This window comes from Choloepus didactylus, chromosome 12 (assembly GCF_015220235.1).
Source record: "Choloepus didactylus isolate mChoDid1 chromosome 12, mChoDid1.pri, whole genome shotgun sequence".
NCBI classification, from domain to species: Eukaryota; Metazoa; Chordata; class Mammalia; order Pilosa; family Megalonychidae; genus Choloepus; species Choloepus didactylus.
In genome coordinates this window covers 15,578,673-15,602,669 of record NC_051318.1, presented here as the reverse complement: position 1 = coordinate 15,602,669, position 23,997 = coordinate 15,578,673, and the positions used below count along the sequence as shown (strand labels likewise).

The window sequence follows — 23,997 nt, the reverse complement described above, 5'->3', positions numbered from 1 at the left end:
TCATCTGGATAATTTACTTCCAAGAGTGTAATTTTGCTTTACATGCAAGTAGTTCTAAGTTGTCTTGTTTTCGAACGTTTAGTGTGCCTGTGTGTGCAGGTCCCTCCAAGTCATTCACAAACGTGAGGACACCTCACTGTGCGGCCCTCATAAGGGGACACGTGTCCTCCGGGCATGGATGACATTTATGCTGAGCTTCCACACTCGTGGCCCACAGATATTGGCTAAATGAGGCACAAGTTACCATGGGTTAATGTTTATCTCTGCCTTGAAAATCCCACTTGATTAAAAAAAAGCACAAAGAAACATATTTTTAAAAAACCACAACTTAGGAATCACCATGCAGCATGCATTACTGTTCTCAGACGGTGTTGGGAAAGCCAGCTTTGCCACAGTGACAATATTTTGGGATTAACTGGATGAATGATCAAATGTTAACTGAATGTTTTAAAACTGAAAGTAATTATGACTACTAATTTTTAGGGCTATAAAACAATGCAAAATAACTTTTCTGTTCAAGTTACTCTGCATACATTTAGAGTATTCTCTAAACGTATTGATCTAGGGAAAATCAATCAAGCTACTGTTGAACAATGGTTGCTTACTTAGTTTTTTTTACCTTAAATGCTGACAGACAGAACTTATTGCTACTTGATTGCTGTCATGTTTGTCTTGTACATGTAACATCCAACAGCAAAGCTGCACACTAAGCATATTCAGCCTATTGGGTTAGTAATTAGGTATTTAAATATATATATATATAAGCAATAATGCTTGTTACCTAAAGATGCTGTGTCAACAAGACACCAAATTTCCCAAAGTAGACTATGTGATCATGTCAATTAGAGCTGTCTAAAATTAAAATGAATTTGCATTATGAAAAAGTGACTTATCATTAGAACTGTTCGGGGACAAGGGCTTCCTGTAGCCAACTGATACATGGTTGCTTCGTAATTCAGTCATCAAACCCCCTTGGCTTGGGAGCTACCTGAGCTGAATTCTACGTGGCAGCTGAAGTGTCCTAGGGCCACGGGCCTGGCTCTTGCTCCCACATCGGTATAATGTTCTTTCTACTACAACATGCTCCAGCCTGCCCCTGCCCCTGTCTACACATCTGTTGCCAGCCAGCCAGCAGCCAAAGCTGGAAACTCAGGGGCCATCCTCGGTGTCCTCCCTCCCATCTCCACAACAAATGATTCCAATCCCAAGCCCTGCTGATTTTACATCGTAAAGGTTTCTTAAATCGATCTGCTTATTTTCATACAAATTGTCCACTCCCCTCACCTGGCCACTCTCCTCTTTCACCAGGATGCTGCCAACAGCAGTCAAAGGAATCTTGTAAAACATCAACCTGATCTTGTCACTACCTGCCTTACAAATATAGGCAATGGTTGCTCACAGTCCTCAGAAGAAATGCCAATTACCTCTCTCAGTGTCTCCTGGGCCCTGCGGGATCTGCAGCCTGGAGAATGGCATTAGAAACCCAGATATAGGTGCTGGGTGTGTTCGTTGCTACTGGGACCAAGATGGTTTTTAAAGAAAAGAGTAGGTATATCTTTACAGATTGTATTAATCCTCCTTGGGATAAGAGGATGAAGTTTTGAAGTATGAACTAAAATTCTCTGGTTGTCTCTTGAATTAAAATAATATGCAATGGGTTAGAAGAGATGATATAGGATAATTATGGCAAAAGTGAGTGTGTTTTGAAAACTGTGAAGCTCTGCAGAAATGTCAGGTATTATGATTTTAATCAGCTTACGGTAAGGCCCTGTGGGCTTCTAGACTTTGGTTCCATGAGTCAGTTTGGTGATGTGGAAAAACAAACTGAGGGAAGTATCACGGCTGAGAACTGACTCATTTATCTACTATTTCTTTCAGTCTTATCTGATGCATGGCTCTTTTTAAAACTCTATCAAGTTATAACTTTGTATCTCTACTTGTATACTGGCTTTTGCCCAAAGAGATATAAAAATACAGCAAAGAATTCCTTTGTGGAAAGGAGCATAGAAATAAACTTGATATTTGAAAGTAACCCCCTGGAATGCTGAAATCTTGGACTTGAACCTTTTCTTTCCCCCACAAAATTCTTTGACCAAAGCTTGAAGGGTGAGGGCACAAGGAATGCTAGTTGGAACCCGAGATAGCAAAACAGAGGCACCTCGCTCCTTGGGCTGTGGGAGAACCTTCCTACCAGAACCATGATGGTCAACGTGATTAACAATGGAGTCCTGCTACGGAAGTCTAAAGGAGCTCATGTGAAAACAGATCACAGAAGAGTTTACTGTTGCTCAGTGGATGCCAAGCAGGTCTCTCCAGTATCGATGGGGATAGCTAGCTTGTGAAAGTAAAGGAATAAAAGGATATTTTTTGGGGGGGGTGGGGGAGTCATGAAGGCACCCACCAGCCCTCAGGCTTATGCCACTTACATTTTCCACATTCTAAAGGCCAGATTGACTTCAAGCCATCAACCGAGGAAGATGTAGGAGGAGTCGATAATTTGTAAAATGTACAAAGTTGGGATGCAATTGACACTAGTTTATTCCACAAGACGTAAGGTCCCAAAGGCTTAGTTCAGTCAATTCTCACTTTGGCCTTGGCTTTGTTTATCCAGCATGCGAATTGGGCAGTATCTGCCCTGACTGGGGAGCCCTGGCACCATCAAGCCAACCAACAGGCAACAGTATTAATTATTGATGCAGTTTCATGGGTCCATTTCAGCCCAAACTGGTTCCTAAAGAACTGTAGGACAGGCAGCAGGAAAAGAATAAAAACTTTGACTAAGTTTCTTGATCTATTTAAATGAGATGGCACACCAGAAAGAACATGGCAATTTCTCAACATATCCGTTTTGTTTTACTTATTTTGTTTGTTTGGAAAAGTAAGTAAAATCTGAACATAAAACTCAACAAGTACCATTTACCCAAGAATTTTAGATAACATTAAACACAAAAGGGCAAAATAGGAACACAGGAAGTTATATAAACTTGCATGAGTAATTCACAAACTGCTGAAGTAATACAGTTTCTACGCCTAGTATCCATATAATTCCACTCTTTGATTTGCTGTAGTAAGAAGCAATTCTGCTTCATAATGGATAGAAACTACCTCCTTGCTACTAACAAACCTCACTGCATGTTTATCTTTTTAGAAAACCAGACATTTTCTGAAATGATAGAAGAGAAAGTGAACTTTGGATCATGTTCACCAAAGCATGTGTAAAAAAATATTGTAGTATATATTTTAGAAAATGACAGAATGAATGAAAATGCTGTAATATTTTAGTTTATTTTAAACATTAAAAAAAAACACAGAAATGATACTTAAACCAAAAAACATTGTTGGGGTATGGAACGAATAGCAGAGAAACTCAACAATGAAAAATTTCAAAAGTATATGAAATTATAAAATAAAAAGATAGTAAAACCCCATTCCAGAATTCCTGGCATTTAAGAAAGTTGGTTTCACCCAGGTGAAACTTGGTATCACCCTACTGGGTTTAGTGGGGAGTAAGTAACTGAATATTGTGCTTATAACCGAGGTACTTCTATGTTTCAAGGCTCTGAATGTGTTTAGAAACAAGTAAGGACTCTATTATATCACACTTTCTATTCCTTTATTACAACATACATACACACACACACACACACACACACCCTAAGAGAGGGACTGGAAAAAGGAACTAAGGAGAAGCAAATCAGAAAGAAGCGTTTTGAAGTCAAGTCACCTTCCCTAGGCAGACTTAGTGACTTTCCCAAGTAATTTACAGATAGTAAGTAGCCAAACTAGTAATGGCAAGTCCAGCTTTATTTCACCAGGTGAACTCTTTTTACTCTAAGAAAAGTCACTGCTGCTGCAACTTGGATTTTTCCCGCTGAGGATCACTCTGCAGAGTTAAGTCAAAAAGAATCAATGAACAAAAACCTTGTAGCCAAGAGCTCGAGGGCACAGAGGTGTGCTTACCTAGCAGGAGCCGAGAACTGACATACGTGAAGCAAGCACAAGGGAGAAAAGAGAGCAGAATTGTTCTGTAGGCTCTGGGTCTCCCTTAGGCCAGGTTTTGGCCACAAAGAGGCTCGCCAGTTGTTTAGAGACTAGGGAAAGCCAGGGACTCACAGCTAGTAAGCAGAGCTAGAGGCCCAAAAGGACCATGCATTCTGGAAAAGATCCATAAACTCAGAGCTCACCTATGCAGCAATTACTAGTCAAAGACTCAAGATGTTCTATACTTGACATCCTGGAACATGCACCATCCCAAGAGCAGAAGAATAATGCGTGGGTATTCTGACCCTAAGAAATGACCCAGACTTAATTCAAAACAGAGGTCTTAAATGAGAAGTTAAGAGAGCTGTGATTTGGACAGGGAGGCACATAATTTGAAGGTAGGTATTCTATTTCTTTACCTCTTGGTACTATTTATAATTCTTTATATTTAACTAACAAGTTAAACATAAAGTGCCTACAAAAAGTTATGTTTTCTAGGCGGGGCAAGATGGCAGACTGGTGAGCTGTATGTTTTAGTTACTCCTCCAGGAAAGTGGGTAAAAAGCCAGGAACTGCGTGGACTGGACACCACAGAGCAATCTGTCTTTGGGCATACTTCATACAACACTCATGAAAATGTTGAACTGCTGAGATCAGCGAAATCTGTAAGTTTTTGCGGCCAGGGGACCCGCGCCCCTCCCTGCCAGGCTCGGTCCCGTGGGAGGAGGGGCTGTCAGCTCCGGGAAGGAGAAGGGAGAACTGCAGTGGCTGCTCTTATCGGAAACTCATTCTACTGATCCAGATTCCAACCATAGATAGACTGAGACCAGACACCGGAGAATCTGAGAGCTGCCAGCCCAGCAGAGAGGAGACAGGCATAGAAAAAAAAAAATAAAAATAACACGAAAAACTCCAAAATAAAAGCAGAGGATTTTTGGAGTTCTGGTGAACACAGAAAGGGGAAGGGCGGAGCTCAGGCCTTGAGGCGCATATGCAAATCCCGAAGAAAAGCTGATCTCTCTGCCCTGTGGACCTTTCCTTAATGGCCCTGGTTGCTGTGTCTATTAGCATTTCAATAACCCATTAGATCTCTGAGGAGGGCCCTTTTTTTTTTTTTTTTTTTTTTTAATCCTTTTTACTTTTTCTAAAACAATTACTCTAAGAAGCCCAATACAGAAAGATTCAAAGAATTGCAATTTGGGCACGTCAAGTCAAGAGCAGAACTAAGAGAGCTCTGATACAAAAGGCAATAATCCAGTGGCTGGGAAAATTCACTAAACACCACAACTTCCCAAGAAAAGGGGGGTGTCCGCTCACAGCCACCATCCTGGTGGACAGGAAACACTCCTGCCCATCGCCAGCCCCATAGCCCAGAGCTGCCCCAGACAACCCAGTGTGACGGAAGTGCTTCAAATAACAGGCACACACCACAATACTGGGCGTGGACATTAGCCTTCCCTGAAACCTCAGCTGAATGTCCCAGAGCTGGGAAGGTGGAGCAGTGTGAATTAACAAAGCCCCATTCAGCCATCATTTGAGCAGACTGGGAGCCTCCCTACAGAGCCCAGCAGCCCAGAACTGCCCTGGGGGGACGGCACTCACCTGTGACATAGCACAGTCATCCCTCAACAGAGGACCCGGGGTGCACAGCCTGGAAGAGGGGCCCACTTGCAAGTCTCAGGAGCCATACGCCAATACCAAAGACTTGTGGGTCAGTGGCAGAGACAAACTGTGGCAGGACTGAACTGAAGGATTAGACTATTGCAGCAGCGTTAAAACTCTAGGATCATCAGGGAGATTTGATTGTTAGGGCCACCCCCCCTCCCCGACTGCCCAGAAACACGCCCCACATACAGGGCAGCCAACACCAACTACACACACAAGCTTGGTACACCAATTGGGCCCCACAAGACTCACTCCCCCACTCACCAAAAAGGCTAAGCAGGGGAGAACTGGCTTGTGGAGAACAGGTGGCTCGTGGACGCCACCTGCTGGTTAGTAAGACAAAGTGTACTCCACGAAGCTGTAGATCTGATAAATTAGAGATAAGGACTTCAATAGGTCTACAAACCCTAAAAGAACCCTATCAAGTTCAGCAAATGCCACGAGGCCAAAAACAACAGAAAATTATAAAGCATATGAAAAAACCAGACGATATGGATAACCCAAGCCCAAGCACCCAAATCAAAAGACCAGAAGAGACACAGCACATAGAGCAGCTACTCAAAGAACTAAAGATGAACAATGAGACCATAGTACGGGATATGAAGGAAATCAAGAAGACTCTAGAAGAGCATAAAGAAGACATTGCAAGACTAAATAAAAAAATGGATGATCTTATGGAAATTAAAGAAACTGTTGACCAAATTAAAAAGATTCTGGACACTCATAGTACAAGACTAGAGGAAGTTGAACAACGAATCAGTGACCTGGAAGATGACAGAATGGAAAATGAAAGCATAAAAGAAAGAATGGGGAAAAAAATTGAAAAACTCGAAATGGACCTCAGGGATATGATAGATAATATGAAACTTCCGAATATAAGACTCATTGGTGTCCCAGAAGGGGAAGAAAAGGGTAAAGGTCTAGGAAGAGTATTCAAAGAAATTGTTGGGGAAAACTTCCCAAATCTTCTAAACAACATAAATACACAAATCATAAATGCTCAGCGAACTCCAAATAGAATAAATCCAAATAAACCCACTCCGAGACATATACTGATCACACTGTCAAACACAGAAGAGAAGGAGCAAGTTCTGAAAGCAGCAAGAGAAAAGCAATTCACCACATACAAAGGAAACAGCATAAGACTAAGTAGTGACTACTCAGCAGCCACCATGGAGGCGAGAAGGCAGTGGCACGATATATTTAAAATTCTGAGTGAGAAAAATTTCCAGCCAAGAATACTTTATCCAGCAAAGCTCTCCTTCAAATTTGAGGGAGAGCTTAAAATTTTCACACACAAACAAATGCTGAGAGAATTTGCTAACAAGAGACCTGCCCTACTGGAGATACTAAAGGGAGCCCTACAGACAGAGAAACAAAGACAGGACAGAGAGACTTGGAGAAAGGTTCAGTACTAAAGAGATTCAGTATGGGTACAATAAAGGATATTAATAGAGAGAGGGAAAAATATGGCAAACATAAACCAAAGGATAAGATGGCTGATTCAAGAAATGCCTTCACGGTTTTAACGTTGAATGTAAATGGATTAAACTCCCCAATTAAAAGATATAGATTCGCAGAATGGATCAAAAAAAATGAACCATCAATATGCTGCATACAAGAGACTCATCTTAGACACAGGGACACAAAGAAACTGAAAGTGAAAGGATGGAAAAAAATATTTCATGCAAGCTACAGCCAAAAGAAAGCAGGTGTAGCAATATTAATCTCAGATAAAATAGACTTCAAATGCAGGGATGTTTTGAGAGACAAAGAAGGCCACTACATACTAATAAAAGGGGCAATTCAGCAAGAAGAAATAACAATCGTAAATGTCTATGCACCCAATCAAGGTGCCACAAAATACATGAGAGAAACACTGGCAAAACTAAAGGAAGCAATTGATGTTTCCACAATAATTGTGGGAGACTTCAACACATCACTCTCTCCTATAGATAGATCAACCAGACAGAAGACCAATAAGGAAATTGAAAACCTAAACAATCTGATAAATGAATTAGATTTAACAGACATATACAGGACATTACATCCCAAATCACCAGGATACACATACTTTTCTAGTGCTCATGGAACTTTCTCCAGAATAGATCATATGCTGGGACATAAAACAAGCCTCAATAAATTTAAAAAGATTGAAATTATTCAAAGCACATTCTCTGACCACAATGGAATACAATTAGAAGTCAATAACCATCAGAGACTTAGAAAATTCACAAGTACCTGGAGGTTAAACAACACACTCCTAAACAATCAGTGGGTTAAAGAAGAAATAGCAAGAGAAATTGCTAAATATATAGAGACGAATGAAAATGAGAACACAACATACCAAAACCTATGGGATGCAGCAAAAGCAGTGCTAAGGGGGAAATTTATAGCACTGAACGCATATATTAAAAAGGAAGAAAGAGCCAAAATCAAAGAACTAATGGATCAACTGAAGAAGCTAGAAAATGAACAGCAAACCAATCCTAAACCAAGTACAAGAAAAGAAATAACAAGGATTAAAGCAGAAATAAATGACATAGAGAACAAAAAAACAATAGAGAGGATAAATATCACCAAAAGTTCTTTCTTTGAGAAGATCAACAAGATTGACAAGCCCCTAGCTAGACTGACAAAATCAAAAAGAGAGAAGACCCATATAAACAAAATAATGAATGAAAAAGGTGACATAACTGCAGATCCTGAAGAAATTAAAAAAATTATAAGAGGATATTATGAACAACTGTATGGCAACAAGCTGGATAATGTAGAAGAAATGGACAATTTCCTGGAAACATATGAACAACCTAGACTGACCAGAGAAGAAATAGAAGACCTCAACCAACCCATCACAAGCAAAGAGATCCAATCAGTCATCAAAAATCTTCCCACAAATAAATGCCCAGGGCCAGATGGCTTCACAGGGGAATTCTACCAAACTTTCCAGAAAGAACTGACACCAATCTTACTCAAACTCTTTCAAAACATTGAAGAAAATGGAACACTACCTAACTCATTTTATGAAGCTAACATCAATCTAATACCAAAAGCAGGCAAAGATGCTACAAAAAAGGAAAACTACCGGCCAATCTCCCTAATGAATATAGATGCAAAAATCCTCAACAAAATACTTGCAAATCGAATCCAAAGACACATTAAAAAAATCATACACCATGACCAAGTGGGGTTCATTCCAGGCATGCAAGGATGGTTCAACATAAGAAAAACAATCAATGTATTACAACACATTAAAAACTCGAAAGGGAAAAATCAATTGATCATCTCAATAGATGCTGAAAAAGCATTTGACAAAATCCAACATCCCTTTTTGATAAAAACACTTCAAAAGGTAGGAATTGAAGGAAACTTCCTCAACATGATAAAGAGCATATATGAAAAACCCACAGCCAGCATAGTACTCAATGGTGAGAGACTGAAAGCCTTCCGTCTAAGATCAGGAACAAGACAAGGATGCCCGCTGTCACCACTGTTATTCAACATTGTGCTGGAAGTGCTAGCCAGGGTAATCCGGCAAGACAAAGAAATAAAAGGCATCCAAATTGGAAAAGAAGAAGTAAAACTGTCATTGTTTGCAGATGATATGATCTTATATCTAGAAAACCCTGAGAAATCGACGATACAGCTACTAGAGCTAATAAACAAATTTAGCAAAGTAGCGGGATACAAGATTAATGCGCATAAGTCAGTAATGTTTCTATATGCTAGAAATGAACAAACTGAAGAGACACTCAAGAAAAAGATACCATTTTCAATAGCAACTAAAAAAATCAAGTACCTAGGAATAAACTTAACCAAAGATGTAAAAGACCTATACAAAGAAAACTACATAACTCTACTAAAAGAAATAGAAGGGGACCTTAAAAGATGGAAAAATATTCCATGTTAATGGATAGGAAGGCTAAATGTCATTAAGATGTCAATTCTACCCAAACTCATCTACAGATTCAATGCAATCCCAATCAAAATTCCAACAACCTACTTTGCAGACTTGGAAAAGCTAGTTATCAAATTTATTTGGAAAGGGAAGATGCCTCGAATTGCTAAAGACACCCTAAAAAAGAAAAACGAAGTGGGAGGACTTACACTCCCTGACTTTGAAGCTTATTATAAAGCCACAGTTGCCAAAACAGCATGGTACTGGCACAAAGATAGACATATAGATCAATGGAATCGAATTGAGAATTCAGAGATAGACCCTCAGATCTATGGCCGACTGATCTTTGATAAAGCCCCCAAAGTCACTGAACTGAGCCATAATGGTCTTTTCAACAAATGGGGCTGGGAGAGTTGGATATCCATATCCAAAAGAATGAAAGAGGACCCCTACCTCACCCCCTACACAAAAATTAACTCAAAATGGACCAAAGATCTCAATATAAAAGAAAGTACCATAAAACTCCTAGAAGATAATGTAGGAAAACATCTTCAAGACCTTGTATTAGGCGGCCACTTCCTAGACTTTACACCAAAAGCACAAGCAACAAAAGAGAAATAGATAAATGGGAACTCCTCAAGCTTAGAAGTTTCTGCACCTCAAAGGAATTTCTCAAAAAGGTAAAGAGGCAGCCAACTCAATGGGAAAAAATTTTTGGAAACCATGTATCTGACAAAAGACTGATATCTTGCATATACAAAGAAATCCTACAACTCAATGACAATAGTACAGACAGCCCAATTATAAAATGGGCAAAAGATATGAAAAGACAGTTCTCTGAAGAGGAAATACAAATGGCCAAGAAACACATGAAAAAATGTTCAGCTTCACTAGCTATTAGAGAGATGCAAATTAAGACCACAATGAGATACCATCTAACACCGGTTAGAATGGCTGCCATTAAACAAACAGGAAACTACAAATGCTGGAGGGGATGTGGAGAAATTGGAACTCTTATTCATTGTTGGTGGGACTGTATAATGGTTCAGCCACTCTGGAAGTCAGTCTGGCAGTTCCTTAGAAAACTAGATAGAGAGCTACCATTCGATCCAGCGATTGCACTTCTCGGTATATACCCGGAAGATCGGAAAGCAGTGACACGAACAGATATCTGCACGCCAATGTTCATAGCAGCATTATTCACAATTGCCAAGAGATGGAAACAACCCAAATGTCCTTCAACAGATGAGTGGATAAATAAAATGTGGTATATACACACGATGGAATACTACACGGCAGTAAGAAGGAACGATCTGGTGAAACATATGACAACATGGATGAACCTTGAAGACATAATGCTGAGCGAAATAAGCCAGGCACAAAAAGAGAAATATTATATGCTACCACTAATGTGAACTTTGAAAAATGTAAAATAAATGGTTTATAATGTAGAATGTAGGGGAACTAGCAGTAGAGAGCAATTAAGGAAGGGGGAACAATAATCCAAGAAGAACAGATAAGCTATTTAACGTTCTGGGGATGCCCAGAAATGACTATGGTCTGTTAATTTCTGATGGATATAGTAGGAACAAGTTCACAGAAATGTTGCTATATTATGTAACTTTCTTGGGGTAAAGTAGGAACATGTTGGAAGTTAAGCAGTTATCTTAGGTTAGTTGTCTTTTTCTTACTCCCTTGCTATGGTCTCTTTGAAATGTTCTTTTATTGTATGTTTGTTTTCTTTTTAACTTTTTTTTTCATACAGTTGATTTAAAAAAAGAAGGGAAAGTTAAAAAAAAAAAAAAAAGAAAAACAAGGAAAAAAAAAAAGATGTAGTGCCCCCTTGAGGAGCCTGTGGAAAATGCAGGGGTATTCGCCTACCCCACCTCCATGGTTGCTAACATGACCACAGACATAGGGGACTGGTGGTTTGATGGGTTGAGCCCTCTACCATAAGTTTTACCCTTGGGAAGACGGTTGCTGCAAAGGAGAGGCTAGGCCTCCCTATATTTGTGCCTAAGAGTCTCCTCCTGAATGCCTCTTTGTTGCTCAGATGTGGCCCTCTCTCTCTGGCTAAGCCAACTTGAAAGGTGACATCACTGCCCTCCCCCCTACGTGGGATCAGACACCCAGGGGAGTGAATCTCCCTGGCAACGTAGAATATGACTCCCGGGGAGGAATGTAGACCCGGCATCGTGGGACGGAGAACATCTTCTTGACCAAAAGGGGGATGTGAAAGGAAATGAAATAAGCTTCAGTGGCAGAGAGATTCCAAAACGAGCCGAGAGATCACTCTGGTGGGCACTCTTACGCACACTTTAGACAACCCTTTTTAGGTTCTAAAGAATTGGGGTGGCTGGTGGTGGATACCTGAAACTATCAAACTACAAGCCAGAACCCATGAATCTCGAAGACAGTTGTATAAAAATGTAGCTTATGAGGGGTGACAATGGGATTGGGAAAGCCAAAAGGACCAAACTCTACTTTGTCTAGTTTATGAATGGATGTGTAGAAAAGTAGGGGAAGGAAACAAACAGACAAAGGTACCCAGTGTTCTTTTTTACTTCAATTGCTCTTTTTCACTCTAATTATTATTCTTGTTATTTTTGTGTGTGTGCTAACGAAGGTGTCAGGGATTGATTTAGGTGATGAATGTACAACTATGTAATGGTACTGTAAACAATCAAAAGTACAATTTGTTTTGTATGACTGCGTGGTATGTGAATATATCTCAATAAAATGATGATTAAAAAAAATTAAAAAAAAAAAAGTTATGTTTTCATAGAGGAATAATACCAATTAGCTTGCATATGCTTTTTATGGCAAATCTCAGTAAGTTCACCAAGGGCTGCCCTTGTGTTAAACTAAGAGCCATCCTCTAAGACATTCCCATTTTGGGGTGCAGGCTGATTGCATATGAGAAAATGAGAAGCCACTATTAGTCTTGTCTTACAAATTCAACCCAATACAGTGATGACAGACATATAACCTCTTTAGTTCCCCATTCATCTGTGACATGTAAAGATCATGTGAATTAATAAGCTCTGACAGAACAGCGTTAAGAAAAATATTAAAGTTTAAAAGAAGAATCGTTCTATTGTTGGTGTTAACTGGAGTCTTAATACTTCAGCATCTCCAGTTTGAACCAAGGACTTGTTTTTCTCTTATGAGTGTGTGGATTTCAAGGATGAAAATATTAAGTTTCTTAACACAAAAATGTTTCATAAAAAGACAGGATTTTTAGAGAGGTTGTTGCAACACTCTTGAAAGCAGAGTAGAAAAATACGCCAGCCAAAAGACAAGCATTGAAAAGGATTTTTTTTCTTTCTTTCTTTTGAAGGAACAGCCTGTGAGCTAACATTTATATGCAGGTAGCATTCAGAACCTGCACAGCTACTGGGAAAGACAAGTAACAGAAAATGCACACAAGAAAGTGAGCCTGGAGCAGCTCGCTGTTCTCAACTCACTTGGGGCAATCTGCACTGTACTACAAACTATCAACTAACAAGATGCAATTTAAACAATCAGTTGCTTACTACTACAAGCAAATTATTTCACTTTTCTGTGGCCCCAGCAGACCCCTGACTAGGTACCCTGTCTGACACACACATGAAGCAAGCACTAACTGTCGAGGGGCTTGGTCTCTGCTGCCGGCAATCATAGGTTTGAACCCTGCCTCCTCTGCCCACTACCTTGTACATGGGCGAGCTACCCAACCTGTTTCAGCATCTGTGAAGTGGGCCTAATAATAATTTCTACCTCACAGAGTTACTTAGGCGATTAAATACATCAATACATCCAAATCGCTTAAAACCATATCTGGACAAAGCAAAGTTCAATAAGGGCCGAACGGGAGGCTGGAAAGTTGAGGCAGCACCGGCACGCATGTCCTGTATGACAAGAAGATGACGTCCAGGCACTGAGCCACTCATGGTAGACCAAACGGTAGGATCCCGGGGCCAGCTGGTTTTTTTTTGTAAACCTGCCAGGGCAGTGGGCAGATAGCGCCTGGATGGATGTCCCTTCTGGAAAAGCTGATGGAAGGGAGGTTCCCAAGAGCAGGGACTAGCGCCCATACTGTCTTTTGCTACTTCTCCACCAAGACTCAAAATAGTGCCTGGCACCTAATTAGCACATGACAAGTATGTGTTGAATAAATGAATGAATGACTGAAGAGAAGGATCTGGACTGTGTTAAAAAAGGTCACTGGGCATTAGATTCAACAGATCCAGGCAAGGAAACACTTCAGTCAGATCGATGACTATGGGACCCATTCAATTTCTACAATGAAAACAGTATTTCCCACTATTGGGAGTATTGCCTAAAATGCAATTTTTTATCAGATAGTCAGAAGGCTCAGCCGCAAATATAACTGTCAATATACTGAGTGGTTCCAATAATAGTCACATCTTCAAATATCTGTGAGAATATTTTATGAAAAATCATGATGGTCATTTCCATTTACAACTAAATTTTCAATGAAAATACTTTAAAAAAAGTACACAAGGGAAATAGGCATTATAATACCTCAAACAAAAGATTTTACTTAAGTTCTAATTTTTCAACAGGTAAAAATCCAACCTGATGCCTTGGAGTTTCTTGCCAAGTGTCTCGCTAAGCTTTCAGAGGAAGAAATGGTGGAATAAGAAAATAAAGGATTTCTTTAGGCTAAACAAATCCATTAGAATCTAAAGGCAAATTTTCTGAGACTTTATGATATTTGCCCAAATTTAGCAATTTCCTACTACAGTGTTAGTGATAGTTTTTAAAGGCAATTTTATTGAGATATATTCACATACTATACAGCCATCCAAAGTGGAAAATCAATTGTTACAGTATTATCACATAGTTGTGCATTCATCACTACAATCAATATTTGAACATTTTTCATCACTCCGAAAAATAAGAATAAAATAAAAAACAAAAGTAAAAAAGAACACCCAAAACATCTCATACTCCTTTTCCTCCCTATTATTCATTTAGTTTTTGTCTCTCTTTTTTCTACTCATTTGTTGATACACAGGATAAAGGAAGTGTGAACCACAAGGTTTTCATAATCACACAGTCACACAGTATAAGCTACATATATAATCATCTTCAAGAATCAAGGATACTGGTTTGCAGTTCAACAGTTTCAGGTACTTCCTTCTAGCTATTTTAGTACACTAAAAACTAAAAAAGGATATCTATATAATGCATAAGAATAACCTCCAGAACGACCTCTCAACTCCATTTGAGATCTCTCAGACCCTGAAACTTTGTTTAATTTCTCTTCCCCCTTTTGGTCAGGAAGGTTTTCTCAATCCCACAATGCTGGACTCCCACAGGCTCGTCCCCGGGAGTCACGTCCCATGTTGCCAGGGAGATTTACACCCCTGGGAGTCATGCCCCACATGGGGGGAGGGCAGTGAGTTTACCAGTCAAGTGGGCTTAGACACAGGCCACATCTGAGCCACAAAAGAGGTTCTCTGGGGTGACTCTCAGGCACCATTATAAGCAGGCTTAGCCTCTCCTTTGCAGTAACAAGCTTCATAAGGGCAAGCTCCAAGACTGAAGACTTGGCTTACTATAATGGTAGCCCCCAAATACTTGGAATTCCCTAGGTGGGAAAGTTAATGTTTCCACATTTTTATTCTCTGCTCAAATTACTCTGGGATGTATCAGGGCTTCATGCTATCCTGTACAAACCAACCAGATCTCACTCCCTATTCAAGGTTCCATAAAATTACGATGTCTGAATAAACTGACCACACCAGTTATATTATACAGTGTGCTACAGAAAGTATAGATATTGCACCAAATAAGCATCTCTTCCTATGGTCTCACACAGAAGAGGAGGTTTTAAAACACAGTCAATATCATCCTTTTCCCTTCATTCTGGTTTACCTTAGTTCTAATCAAGTCCATTTTGTTCATATGTCTAATTGAATTCTGACCTCTTTTTCAGCTTTTTAAACACTTGCTGTATGGGGTAATGCTGACATTCATAGCTTACAAACTCTGGCTCTGAATCTCAGGCATCACAAAGACACCCAAAGTTAAAGGGACCAACCAACTCAGCATCTCAGAACTTAGAGATACCCATTACAACTCATCTTCTATCTTTCTGTCTGGTGTCATACCTGCCCTTAGCCTTCTTCTTTCAACCATACTCACACTCATCTTTGTTCAGAGTGGTTACAATATTGTTACCATAACACACTATTATGCTATCCATTCCATTCCTGGATCTTTACAATTATAATCAATCTTGTTGAACCTTCTGTACTCCTCTTCAGCATCAAATGTCCCATCTCTTTCTATCGGATGCAGGGCAAGGAGTCTGGAACAACTGTTGGGGGACATTTGTGACTGGACACACATCATACACCAGTCTGGAATGGGTGGAATGGCTGAGACTGCACCACAGAACTGTAAGTAAAGCTCTCCAAACTGCAGAGTTGGTGACCCTCCCCCACCAGCATGGCAGGCTAGGCTGGAAAACTTCACTGTGGGAAAAAGAAGCAGGTTACATGGAGCGAGGGAAAGTAACTCAACCAAGCTCCAACTGCAGTTTTAATTAATAAATCTGGACTACTGAATACAAGCTACAAGCACAGGTAAACCCAGAACAAGCAGAAAAGTACCTTGAGGGCACTCCTGGGCAGAGAGGAGGTGGGACTGATGGAAAATACATACATACATACATACATACATACATACATACATACATACACAGATAAAAACAGAGGCTTTTGGAGACGGCTGAGCTCAGAATACTGGAAAACGGCTGTGTCCCAAGAAAAGGGGCACACAGAACTGAGTACTAACACCAGTAGACTGGTGAAACTGGGGGGCTGGGGACTGGTTCTGAAAAGGGGCTTTCTCTCTTTTTCCTTTTTTTTTCCTTCCATTCCAAGAAGCTCATTAGAGAAAAGCTCAGGCATATTCAATTGTCAGTGCTGACCCAGGCAAGGGTGGAGTTAACAGAGTCAGAGAGACAAAGGAGGAATTCGAGTGTAGAAGATAACTCCCTAATGGGTGAATCTTTCCTAAGAAAAGAGGGGCATGGCCCAGGTCAAGTGGCTACCCTCCCTCAGAGAATTCAGATCCTGGTGCCTGGCTGGGGCGGGCGAGGGGGGAAGGGTCAGGACCCAAAACAACTTAAGCTTGGCTTCTGACACCCTTGGCCCCCTGCCAGGACAGGGTACACTGAGAATTAAAGGGGCTGCACCTCTTTACACCAGTGGGGAGCTGCGGGCTGATGGGCGCCACCTGCTGGGCAGGATAGGAAAAGCAAAGAGTCTAGAGGCATCACAGGATGCTGGGCTGCATCCTTAGGGAAACCTGATACTGAATACAACCTCCTCCTGAGACCTGGCCAGTCTGGTCCGGGAAAATCTGATTAGGGTAATCAAGGAAACCAGATGCCTAAACAACAAAAAATTACGAGTCATATTATGAAAAATAAAGATATGGCTCACTCAATGGAACAAATTTACACTTCAACTGAGATAGAGGAATTGAAACAACTAATTATTAATCAAATAAATCCCCTAAATCAATTCAAATTTCAAATCAACATGTTGAGGGACAATATGGCAAAAGAGATGAAGAATATAAAGAAGTCATTGGGCAAGCATAAGGAAGAACTCGAAAGTTTGAAAAAACAATTGGCAGAACTTACGGGTGGGAATGAAAGGCAAAATAGAAGACATGAAAAACACAATGGAGACACAACAGCAGATTTGAAGAGGAAGAAGAAAGGATTCATGAACTGGAGGAAAGGACATCTGAAATCCTACACACAAAAGAGCAGATAGGGAAAAGAATGGAAAAATATGAGTAGGGTCTCAGAGAAGTGAATGACAACGTAAAGCACATGAATATATGTGTCATCAGTGTCCCAGAAGGAGAAGAGAAGGGAAAAGGGGCAGAAAGAATAATGTAAAAAATAATCACTGAAAATCTCTTATGAAAGACATAAAATTACAGATCCAAGAGGCACAGTGTACCCCAAACAGAATAGATCCAAGTAGACCGACTCTAAGACACTTAATAATCAGATTACCAAATGTCAAAGACAAAGAGAGAATTCTGAAAGCAGCAAGAGAAAAGTGATCCATCACATACAAAGGAAGCTTGATAAGACTATATGAAGATTTCTCAGTAGAAACCATGAAGGTGAGAAGGCAGTGGTATGATCTATTTGAGATACTAAAAGAGGAAAACTGCCAACCAAGAATTCCATATCCGGCAAAACAGTCCTTCAAATATGAGGGAGAGCTTAAAATATTTTCAGACAAACAGACACTGAGAGAGTTTGTGAACAAGATACCTGCTCTACAAGGAATACTAAAGGGAGCATTATGGCAGATAAGAAAAGAGAGGAGAGAGAGATTTGGAGATGAGTGTTGAAATGAAGACTATCATTAAGGGTAAAAAGAGAGAGAGAAGAAAAAATAAAAATAAAATAAGATATGACATATAAAATCCAAAAGACAAAATGATAGACAGTAGATATTGTGTTGAGTGAAATTAGCCATAAACAAAAGGACAGATACAGTATGGTGTCACTGATATGGACTAACATTGATGAGCAAAATTTGAGAGTTGAGAACACAGGTTATCAGGAGGTGTATAGACATTTTGAAAGGTAAAACCTGAACATTTATCCTAGCATCTAAATAAATCACAGTTCATAAAGCTTAATTTGTTTCTTATATTTTATTTAAAATAAGTCAAATTTTAAGTATTTCTTTGGTTTGGGGACAAACTGAGATAGAAACTCAGAACAAATTACATGGCTAAAACATCACCTCCTTAAAGGAAAAAAAGTATATGGAGAAAATAGGAAGCAGCTTTTATTATAAGACAGTGCAAAAACATAGCTCAAAGTGTTATCACCAAAACATAATTCATAAACCCTTGAAAGAATAAAAAAAGGATCACGGCAAAGCTATCAATCCTCGTTTCGTTTTACCTTGAACCATGAGCATGGGCTCCTTGCCGCCGCCGTGTGCCAGCATCTCCCTGCGATAGCGCTCGCCCACAGCCCTGGGGGGACAGGGAGATGACGTCACAGACACCTGAACCCACAGCCTGCTCAGCCACCATTCTCATTTGACTTGACTTTCTCAAATGAAGCAACTGATATGAGTCCGAAAGGCCACCACCGTGAGGCAATTCTGCCCTTTATTATTTTTTTGCTTCTAAAAATCTAATTCTGATTTTTAAATGATTCTAAAGTAAGTAAAACCAGGTGAGGTGTATTTGCTGTAAAATGGTGACTGTATTTTTGGCATTCTGTTTTGTTGCAAGCAACCTCTCTTTGAAGAAAGGATTATTTTGTTTGTGTGTCATAGAACAAGTAAAAGATTATACACTGGTCTCCACAAATTTTAGGGTTTTTTTTAAAGTAAGGCTTGAAATTACTTGTGCCATCTTTACTTTTACAAAAGAATTTGAGATGGCACTTGACAAAGAGGGTAAAAATCAAACTTTAAAATAAAGGTGGAAGAAAAAGAGTTGGTAGAGGTGGGTTAACTACACCAGGAAACCTTGGCTAAGGATAGTGGCTAAGAGAACAGAATGTTTGACTTTTGAGTATCCTGGCAGCAAAGGCAAACGAGGAAAGACCTCATTTTAATCTTCTAAGACTCTTTGTTGGCTGGATATTTACATATGTGACATGGACACTGTCTATAGTAATAACCAAAGATAGATTGTGCGGAATTTTTATAGATAGAAATTCTCCAAATTAATGCTACCTGGAAACAAGCTACTTAGTGCTCCTCTCCCAATATTTAATACAGAATGCAATTCCTTTAATTCAAATGACTACACTCTACAAATTAAGTGAAATAGATTTTGATTTTGTTTTCATTTCATTATTTCTTGAGCATTTTTATGTATTGGTAATTTTGTAAACAGTCTCTAGACAGGATTTTTGATGGCAGTATCAAAAACATGCTGAAATCTAACACTAGCCTTGGTTACAGTGTGAACTTAAGTGCTCAGACAAAGCATGCCAGGGGCAGGAAACGTGGCCAGAGGCTGAGCCTTCCCAGAGGACCTGACCCCAGCCTGGTGGGCTCACGTCCCCTCCCCGCCATGACACGTGGTGCCACTTGCCCTGGTTTAAACCTCTCCCTCAAGCCTCCCACTCCTGCCTCGCCTCGGCTCTGCAGGGCCCAGCTTCCTGATGGAGCCTCTCGGACTGGTTACTTTTCCAAAATGGGATCAAAAAGGATCTTTTGACAGAGGTTAGATGTTTTCTGGTCCAGTGAGCATTTTTAGTAGCCTACTTTTATACGTATATAAAAGGAAGGCAACTACATGTCTCGGCACGAATGCACACCTAAACAAGATGTAAACATGAAAATATGTATACTCAACAGTATGTGGTTTTCTAGTAAAGCGCAGTTTCTTTAAACAAGATAGTACTTTACCTATTTTATAGAAATCCCCAGCAAAGAGTTACAATCTTTGAAATTGATTTACTGTAGTCAATTTTGGCTCTAGAGTCTTTGAAACTAATAAAATTTGAAAAGCAGACCAAATGTCTGCAGTCTGCAAAGGGCAGAAGACAAAATAACATGTGGGTATCAAACCATAAAACATTTATACCTTGCATTAAATCGGATTGAAGTTCAAAGGATTTTGAAACTGAATGTGATTATTAACTTCTGAGAAAAATCCAAATTATGTCAAATTGTGGGAAAAGCTGAGGGGGTGTGGAGGAGGTGGGGAAGGAAGAAAGAAGAGAACAGGAGTAGGAATGAGACCTGGATAATAATCTTTGTCCAGTTTATTAACTGGAGGCCTTGAGCAACTTACTTATCCTCTCCGAGCATCAGTTTCCCCTCATCAGGACTGCTGTGAGTGTAAAACAACACACCACAAGAAACGTAAAATGGCACTTATTTAAACCATGTGAAGGCAGTGAATGGAATCGCCAGGGCTGCCCTAGCGGTATATGGAGATGTATCTGTGTGGTGAAGAGATAAACGACTTTAAATAACCATTAGACCAGGTTGTAATAAGTGGTAGGCTTTAAAAAGAAGTTCCTTCTAAGGAATCAGGACACCAAAACTCAACTTCCCTTTGGTTCCTATTGTTAGAGGGAGTCTTGTGAGGAGGACTGGATGGAGACCAAATCAGGGAGCAGTGAAAAGAGCTTTTGTACCTCTTTCCCCGAGGGGAGTCTGACTACCACCTGGCAACAGAAAATGCAATTCCATCAACACAAAGAACTACGTATGATAACACGAGTTAAATCGATTTTGATATTGTTTTCATTCCATCATCTCTTGTGCATCTTTATGCCCGGGTAATTTTGTGAATGTGGTCACGATTTTGTGGACTAAGATGCTGAGCAAACAGGACGGGCCACCCTAGACCCTTGCCCTCCCTCCTCCACCACCAGCCCTGCCTGCAGTGGGGACAGGGGCAGGGTGGGCATCTTTAACTGAGAGTCACCTGCCCTGGATTTCATCACCGAGTCCTCCTCCCCTGCCCCCAGCCGGCTAATCTGATGAAGGTCCTGGGGCAGAGCCAGAGGCTTTACACAAACATTACAGTGTCCCCTCTACAGAAAAAGCTGTGGACTTTGCTGTCTAGATCACTGATATTCCTGATGACAGAAATTTCAAGCAAGGCAGCAGAGTGTGAGGAGTGCTGCAGCTGCTCAGGGGAGCTGGAGGTGGCATGGGCCACCATCGAGGAGGGCTGTGCAAGGGACAGGAAGTGGAGCAGCTCCCCCTCCTCAGATTGCCAGGGTTTGCCACCTGCCACAGATGGCTGTGAGGGAGAAGGGGTTCCAAAAGTCAGGCAGCAGGAGGATGTTCCAGAAACAAACTGGGAAGAGCTGGGCTGGATGTTCGTGTTAATAAACAAATTTCCGAAAGTGCTGCTCCTAAACTAAGAACAGTGATGAGCCCTTCGTAGGGCAGGAAAGAGGAAATGAGGCGTTCCACATAAGTGGAACTTCAGATGCTTGTGCAGAAGGCAAGGACCTATGAAAATAACAGGAAACACCCATGGCAGGAGACTACCGACATCCCGAGAGGCTGGGAAAACTAAGGAAACACAGGGAGCACTGTGAACACAGGGGCGTCTGGGGCCATTTCAGTGGAAGTGACTGTCTCATATACTTTCTTCTCTCCTGACTTTCTTCTCTCTTAACCTCAACTTGCTTTTAAACTAGATTGCTTTAAAAAAGACCAAATAAATTTTCCCTTAGTGTTTAAGCTCTGAAAAAAAAAAAAACCACTCAAGGGGAACAGTCGCAGAGCACAGTGGACAGCCCAAAGCTCCCTGTGCTGCTCTGTGCCGGGAGCAGGAAGCATGCTCACTCCTGGGGGACCTCGAGCACAGGGCTGGGCCGGGGGGCGGACACGGCCTCACAGAGCTTCTGGGCCCCTCCAGGTTGAGGCTGGGCTCTGGGCAGCTGGCCTTCCCAGAAGTCTGACCTCAGAGGAAGTGCGGTGTGGGATTACTGAGTTACGAGCTCATTACCTGTTAAAAGGATCCTGTAGGAAGCATTCTTTCCAAACCATGGACGCCACTGCCCTGGACATCAGATAAGAGTAGTACTTGGCACCGTAGCCTACAAGGTGGCTGAATCGTAGCTGCCAGGCCTGCCGAAACACAAATACAGCACCCAAAAAATTCAACTTTCTGCAATTTGAGAATATTCTGTATGAGAGCACAATGGAAGCACCTAAGAAATTCTGCACACTCTTTCATTTTAAACTTCACTCTGGAGGACCAAGTCAGCCGCCACATTGATATTTTTAACATTTTATAAACCAAGACAATTTTGTTACCATGTAAATATAATCTTCAGTCTAATAAAGATATGTTTTGCTCTAAATATATAGTTAATTAAATGAGTTTATGTTGATTAAAATGGATTTTATTTCATTTGACTATCTAGAAAAGAAATAAAGTCACAAGTTGACTTACTTTTCACAATTTGATTAATTCAAAAAAGTTCATTCCACAACATAACTTTCTCCATGAATTGCCTTTCATATGGGCCAGTTTCTCTAAAGCTAATAACTTCCATGTTTTTAACATAATTACATTTTAAGACAAAGCAAAAGGGCACAGAGCAGAAGAAAAATAGGATAGAATTGGAAAATCATAACTAGATAAAGAGGAGTAATCCAGGAAAATGTTTTTCTTTAGAAGAGGAAATGCTAATGGCCAAAGTTAACCATCGGCAATTGGGCCTCTCAGTGGAAGGAAGAAACCGGCAGGGCCCTGTATTCTCTAAGTTAATTCAGCTTATTTTTGAATTGGAACCATGAAGGTAACAAGCAATTGTTTTGTACAGGTTCCTTGTGGCTGGGATTCATTTCTGCCACAGGACGTAAGGAGGAGAGGCCGGAGATGGCAGCAGCAGAGCCGACAAGGATGCAGGGCTGGCTGTCGGCCTCCTTTGGCTGGCTCCGAGTGCTTGCTCATCAGCGACGGACAGGAAAGTTCAAGTCCTGGCAATGAGTACCACCATTCTTGTTGAGGACAATGATGTAGTTATTACAAGAAAGGCCATATGGGTTTTCATGTAAGAACACTATTCTATTGGAAAATTCTTTTCCTACAAATACTGTTCTTCTCTCTGTATCTAAAAGGTTAGGCCTGTACATCGTGACTGGTTAATAGGAAGAGGCTGTCCAAGTACAAGTGCATGACTTTACCACAGCTTATTCACTGTAACACTGCTGCAACCAAAGCTAGGCTCAGGAAAATTATCCTCAAGAGACATATTTACGAATTTAAAATTTTTACTGTTTTGAAATAAACAGAGAAGTGCAGTGATCCACTTCCTTCTAATGTATGCTTCATCTGGCATTAACATTTTTTTGAAAACAAAAATGGTTCATTTTTTTTTTTTACTGAAATAGCTATTCTCTAAAAAGTATTTTTAATTTTGTTTTAAACACGTATTTTAAAAAAGTGAACAAATCTTTCAACTCCCTAGAAAATAGACTATAACCCTCAGTATAAATCTATAAGCTAAGTAAAGTAAGTTGTACTTAACATACTAAGAAACAAAATTTTTTTAATAGTTTTGTCATCACAATGGTGTGGCACATTTTAGAACACACTGTGGGCCCTGTCGCCACTACTACTGCCTTTGAGATGAAGTCCACGGAGCCAGCTGCTCCCTGATTGCACCCAACTCCTCCGTCGTAAAATGGGCCTGACGAAGGGGTACAGGGGCCCTCACAGTGACTTCAAACATGGGGCTATCACGGCAGGGGTGAATAATGCTTCTCAAAAGCCACTCTCCCCTTTCCTCCAAGGATCTGACAGAAGTCAGGTGGGCAACCCTGGGTCATATTCCTGAAGAGGAGACGTGCCCCACCCCCCACCCTCCACGCTGGAAGGAGGGTTTGGTGGTGGTGGTGGTGAGCCAGGCTGGGCCACCCCAGAAGGCAGGAGCTGGGGATGGTGGAGCAATG

At 40.6% G+C, this 23,997-nt stretch overlaps 1 protein-coding gene across 1 annotated transcript in view; it reads right to left on the bottom strand.

The window, feature by feature from the left end:
• Window positions 1-23,997, bottom strand: part of LOC119507126 (mitochondrial intermediate peptidase) — a 215,638-nt gene that overhangs the window by 13,830 nt on the left and 177,811 nt on the right. Inside the window, exons 17-18 of the mRNA XM_037800230.1 lie at window positions 22,043-22,164; window positions 18,507-18,580 (exon numbers count right to left, since the gene is read on the bottom strand). Coding sequence (XP_037656158.1) covers window positions 18,507-18,580; window positions 22,043-22,164 — 196 coding nt within the window. The remainder of the gene's footprint in view (window positions 1-18,506; window positions 18,581-22,042; window positions 22,165-23,997) is intronic.